The 6,488-nt window shown below is 31.5% G+C and overlaps 1 protein-coding gene across 8 annotated transcripts in view; it reads left to right on the top strand.

Annotated features, from left to right (window-relative positions):
- DLG1 (discs large MAGUK scaffold protein 1) overlaps window positions 1–6,488 on the top strand; it is a 229,273-nt gene that overhangs the window by 160,147 nt on the left and 62,638 nt on the right. For all 8 annotated transcript variants that reach the window (XM_015600251.2, XM_015600246.2, XM_015600237.2 and 5 more), the window contains 2 exons: window positions 1,617–1,737; window positions 5,765–5,921. In XM_015600251.2, coding sequence (XP_015455737.1) covers window positions 1,617–1,737; window positions 5,765–5,921 — 278 coding nt within the window. The remainder of the gene's footprint in view (window positions 1–1,616; window positions 1,738–5,764; window positions 5,922–6,488) is intronic.

Here is a 6,488-nt window from a genome sequence, read left to right as displayed (position 1 = left end):
GCTAGTAAACAGCCTTGCCTTGTTCCTGATCTTAGAGGGAAGGTTTTTAGTTTTTCACCATTAAGTATAATGTTGGCTGAGTGCTTGTCATATATGGCCTTTATTATGTACTTTCCTTCTATTCCAATTTTGTTAAGTGTTTTTATCATAAATGGGTGCTGTATCTTGTCGAAGGCTTTTTCTGCATCTATTGATATGATCATATGATTCTTATTTTTTAATTTGTATATGTAGTGTATCTCGTGATTTGCTTTGCATATGTTGAACCATCCCTGTGCATTTGGAATGATGCCCACTTGATCGTGGTGTATAATCTCTTTAATATGTTGCTGTATTTGGTTGTATCTTATTGATATGATCATATGATTCTTATTTTTTAATTTGTATATGTAGTGTATCTCGTTAATCGATTTGCATATGTTGAACCATCCCTGTGCATTTGGAATGATGCCCACTTGATCGTGGTGTATAATCTCTTTAATATGTTGCTGTATTTGGTTTGCTAGTATCTTATTTAGGATTTTTGCATGTGTTCATGAGAGAGATTGGTCTGTAGTTTTCTTTTTTTGTGTTATCTTTACCAGGTTTTGGTATCAAGGTAAAAAATATTGGCCTCATAAAATGAGTTGGGAAGTATTGCCTCCTCTTCAGTTGTTTGGAAGAGTTTGAGGAGAATAGGTATTAAATCTTCTTTGAATGTTTGGTAGAATTCACTGGTGAAGCCATCTGTTCCTGGACTTCTACTTTTTGGTAGGTTTTTGATGATTGTTTCAATTTCCATGCTGCTGATCGGTCTATTTAGATTTTCTGCTGCTTCTTGATTCAGCCTAGGAAGGTTGTATTTTTCTAGTTCCGTTTTCTCAGGTCAGGTAGACTCCACTAAATCCCCAACAGGTCAGGCTCTGGTTAATAGTTTCTCCTGTGGGCAAACTCTGTTGAGAAGAATAAAAGGTACTTGTGTATTCCAAAATGGTTCCTTTTCCTTTTCTCCTGCCAGAAGCACAAGGTGATTTTTCCCTCCAGTATTCACTGTGAGACTCAATAGAGATCCACGTAGTAAAACTTAAAAAACTTACAGGGCACCCCTGGAGTTTTTGACTCTCAGAGTTATCCACAATGAGCCATCAGAAATTTGTCAATTATGATTCGGGTTTCTCTACCTCAGCAATAGTTCCCACAGAGGTTTCTGCTCTGTTTAAGTTGTGATTCACTGTATTTACCTGTCAGTCTCTTCAATTTGGGGGACAGGGGTTTGCACTGTCACCTCCCTTATCTTAAGAATCAAAGAAGAGTTGTTGATTTTTCAGTTTGTTTAGCTTTTTAGTTGTTGTTAGGACAGAGTGAAGACTCCAGGCTTCTTATAAGCTGAATTGAAAACGTACTGTTAAACATTTGGTTTTATAAGTTTGTTCTACTGATTTGAATATCTAAACTCATTTTTACCTATGAACTTGAACTTGTCTAATTTTTTTACCTGATAAATATTCTCTATATAACTCTATTATAAAAATAAGTGAATATGAATTATACATTAACCTGTAAATTGATAATTCACAAATGTGGTACTGAATGACTTGTTTCATTTTTCAAGTGTTTTTACTTTCTTTACTTTGAAGCTGCTTCTCAGCCTGTTGATAACCATGTTAGTCCATCTTCTTACTTGGGCCAGACACCAGCATCGCCAGCCAGATACTCACCTGTTTCAAAAGTAATGATTGGAGATGATGAAATTACACGGTAAGGAGCTGAACATTTATCCTTCTTACATAAAGCCAACTATTAGATGGAATTATAATCAGCCAAGTAAGATAGCCACAATTTCAGGACTAAAAAATTTTGTTGATAGATGATGAATGTAAACCTTAATTTTTTTCATTAGCACATTCATAGAAGAGCCTAAAGTGTAAAAATCTTGTATACTCCAAATAAATCACTGTTCTTTTTTTAATATTGCTATTTTTTAATGATTGGTTAATTATCCTTACAGATTAGTTTAGGTAAAAGTTAAGAATATACTTACACATATTTAAAACTAACTTTTCATATATTTTTATTTAATATATACCATATAATATTATGGTATTTATTTTCAGAAATATATTCACATTCAGAATTCAACAAGTGGTATTTTCTCTTTGTTATATATCCTTGATATCCTGACACCTACAATTTTAGTTAACATTACTAACTGCCTAAAGTTTATAGATTATCTGTCTTTTCATTCCCAAAGAACTCTTAACTAGGTGTGAATAAATGAGTGAAAAAGTATTTTAGATATTTTTCACATTATTCAATATAGTGATAAGATATTGTTTATATAGTTTGCTTTATAATTTGTATAAGTATTTCATATTAATTATGGCATTTAACATGAAACATGCTAATTAATGTCTTTTTTATGTTTTTATTAATTACATGATTAGAATTATTATTTTTGAACTTTCATAATTGTAATTATTCTTTACTTGTCCTTACTTCAGACAGTGATTTCTTTAAGGTCATGTAAGAATGTTTGCCTTTGTCCTTCAAGAGTTAGCTGTGTTTGCCTTTGTTCTTCAAGAGTTAGCTATGTTGAGAATTTAATCTAATAGGTGTACAGTAATTATGTTTGGAATGAAAATTAGCAGAAAGAATAGTGTTTACGATTGTGGTACGAATTTTCAAGGCTGTTAGTCTTTAGGTTGTGCTCCTGTAATGATCTCTTATAGCTGTTTTGTTGTTGTTTTCTAATAATGCCTATTTATAGAAGTAAAGAGAAAAAAATAGTGGCTTATCTAGTCTTTAATTTCTAACTAAATTTTTTCTAACTAAAAGATATATTAGCATATTGATTGCTGTTCACCTTTTTTTTTTTTCATTATATATCTCTTGCCTTTATAGTATTAGACTTTGTAGTATTACACAACAGGTCTACCTGTTTTCTGTTGTTTTCTGTGAAAATCAGGTGGTTGGTTACTAGGTATGGCTTCCTAAACCAATGTTTGTTTTATCATTCCTTTTTGATAATTACACTACCTTGCCCAGGTATTGAAGTATAAAAACCTTTACCTTCCCATTAGAATTACTCTCCACAGTTTGATTCTAAGCAGTCTTTCAGAGTTTATCTCACATTACCAATTAAAAAAAGAAAAGAAAGAAAAATCCCAACAAACAGTTGATGATTCTAAAGTTCATTTTTCTAACAGCTTTATTGAGATATGATCCATATACCATATAGTGCACCCATTTAAAGTATACAACTCAGTGATATTTTATATAGTACATTCCTAATTTTTTTAATTATGATAAAATATATATAATGTGGAATTGGCTATGTTAACCATTTTTAAACGTACTGTTCAGTGGCATTAATTACATTCATAATATTATGCACACATCCATCAACACTATTTCCAAAACTTCTATTACCTCAGACAAACTGTGAGCAATAACGCACCATTTTCCTGTCCTCCCAGTTCCTGGTAACCTGTAGTCTGCTTTCTGTCTCTATGCATTTGCTTAGATTGTTCGTATAAGTGGAATCTTAAAATGCTTATCTTTTTGTGTCTGGCTTCTTTCACTTAGCATATTTTTCAAGGTTCATCTGTATTGTAGCATGTATCAGAACTTCATTCCTTTTTATGGCTAAATAATTGTCCATCATGTGTATATACCCCATTTTGTTTATCTATTCATCTGTTGATGGACACCTGGGTTATTTTCACCTTTTGGATCTTGTGAATAATGCTGTGATAAACATTGGCATACAAGTATCTGCTTGAGTCCCTGCTTTCAATGCCATTAGATATATAGCTATTAGTAGAATTGCTGCATCACATGGTAGCTGTGTTTAAGTTTATAAGGAATCCCCTGTTTTCTGTAGTGGCCACACCATTTTACATTACCACTATCAATAAATGAGGGTTCCAGTTTTTCCACATCCTCACCATCACTTTTGTTTTGTTTTGTTTTGTTTTGTTTTGTTTTGTTTTATAGCCATTGTAGTAGGTGGGTCAAATCTTTGTGATTTTAATACATTTCCCTAATGACTAAGGATGTTGAACATCTTTTCATGGGCATATGTTATTTGAAAAAATCAGAATTTATTTCACTCTAGAAATATTGTTGGATTTCACCTGGATATTTTTAAATTAAGTATTATTTGCTAATGTAAAATTATGATTCATACATATGTTTAAAGCATAATAGGAACCCTAAACAATGAGTCCACCATATAACAAAGAAATGAAACACCACCAATATAGTGAAAACTATCCTGTACCTCTCATCCTACGCTACTTCTCTTACATTGCCCCACCAAGTTAACTGCTTTCCTGAATTTTGGATTTATTATTTTCTTTTTTGTTTTGTGTATATTTGTATATACAGTATTTCCTAAACAATATATGATTTAGTTTTGCTATTTTTGACAAGAAAATGTAGTTTTATTAACCCTGTAACTAACTGGCAAAACTGATACCTATGTATGACTAGAAAACACCATTTTAAGTTTTGAGTAAACAAATATTTAAGATTAATTCCACATTATATGGAAGGATCCCTAAAATTCATTTGTAAAAGTTATTTACTTTTATCAAACCTTTTGTTACCAATAGCTTTCTCTGATATTTTAGAAAAATCAGATAAAATTTTTAAAATATTCATCAAATACTATACATTCTAATCTCAAGTGATGTTCTCTGTTTCATTACCCGAAATAATCTGCTGATGGAAATTTTATGGTCTTACCAGAGAATATGAATAGTTTTCACACAACTATGTATAACTGGTAGCAAATGTGAAACATTAGTGGTAAGATGTATTCTGATTTCAGAGATTTTAAATTGACAGGGAGGCAGAAAAGATGCATCTTAGAATGGAAGAAAAGCAGAGGTAGGTAAGTACATAGATGGATATGACTTTTGAAATACAGATATTTCATTATTTCATATAAAAAGTCTGGAAATAGGCAATTCCAGTGTTTGTGTAGCAACCCTAGGTCCATGGTGTCTCTGCTTGGTCTTAGCTTCATGATTGTAATATGTTCAAACCAGTAATGAAATTTTATTGTTCATTATTTTTTGTGGGAGTTAGTTTGGATAGGAAGAGAAACAAATGTACTTTGTCTTTGTTAGGGTCTTTCTTGGGAAGTGACAATAACATTTCCTTTCATTTCTCAGAGGCCAGAATAGGGTCATAGCTTCACCTTAGCAAAGGGAAAAGGGATTGCAATGATTGGCTTAGGTTAGTCATGATTCATCCCTTTGGGACCCTTAGCAAAGGGAAAAGGGATTGCAAAGGGTTAGTCATGATTCATCCCTTTGGGGCTGGAAAAAGGACCTACCTTCTCTAACACAAAGAAATCTATCTACCTTTTACACTATCTAAGAAGTAGGGGCAGTGACTGCTTCATAGGCAATAAAATGTGTAACATTGACTTTTCATAAGTATATGTATATATTTTCTGAGTAGGCTCTTTAATTCATTATTTTTCTAATTTCCACGTTTTCTTCCTTTTGTTTTAGTTTCATGTTTGTTTGCTTTTTAACATGGGTTTTTAACTTTTATATAAAGTTAAGATTTTTCCTTTTAATTTCTAAGCCTAATTTCTAGGCTTAGAAAGAATTTCTTTGCTTCACAGTTTTGAACACCTTTTATATTTCACCTAGCTGCCTTTATAGTTTGATAGATAACATAAGAGTTATCAAAAGGGAATTCTCATTGATAGAATGTCAAGTTTTAGGTAAAATTTCTAAGGTATTCAATATTTATTTTTAATTTTTAGGGAACCTAGAAAAGTTGTTCTTCATCGTGGCTCAACAGGCCTTGGTTTCAACATTGTAGGAGGTGAAGATGGAGAAGGAATATTTATTTCCTTTATTTTGGCCGGAGGACCTGCTGATCTTAGTGGAGAGCTCAGAAAAGGAGATCGTATTATATCGGTAGGATATGTTAATCAAAATATTGTTTTTATTATTTTTTATTTTTATTTTATTATTATTTTTTTACATCCTGAAGTTATGGGAAATGTTTTAGTTATCATTTTACAGCTTAATTGTAGAATTATAGTGTTGTCAGAGTACATGTTCTGTATGATAGATCTCTTGATATTTGACTTATTTATAAAGGATAGATTTTTATAAAGGTGCTTGAAGAAAGTATGTATTCTCTATTTGTTGACTGCAAAGTTCTCTAGGTGTCTATTAACTCAGTCTTGTTACTTGTTTAGTTCAGATCTTTATATTTTAATCTGTTGTCTATTTAAGCTATTTTAAAAGTTTTTTAAGCTGTGACAATATGATGGTGGGTTTAGCAGTTTGTCCTTGCAGCAGTTTTTTTATCATTATATGTTTGAAATCATGTTATTAGATGTATCTAAGTTTAGAATCATCATTTCTTCCTGGTGAATTGAACTTTTTTTTAACACGTAAATATCAAGTTTAATGAATAATTATAAAGTGAACACGTATGGAACCACATTCATTGTCCTCTCTTAGAAGTCTATTAAG

This window comes from Pteropus alecto, unplaced genomic scaffold (genome assembly GCF_000325575.1).
Source record: "Pteropus alecto unplaced genomic scaffold, ASM32557v1 scaffold311, whole genome shotgun sequence".
Taxonomy (NCBI): domain Eukaryota; kingdom Metazoa; phylum Chordata; class Mammalia; order Chiroptera; family Pteropodidae; genus Pteropus; species Pteropus alecto.
This window is presented reverse-complemented; position numbering and strand designations above follow the sequence as displayed.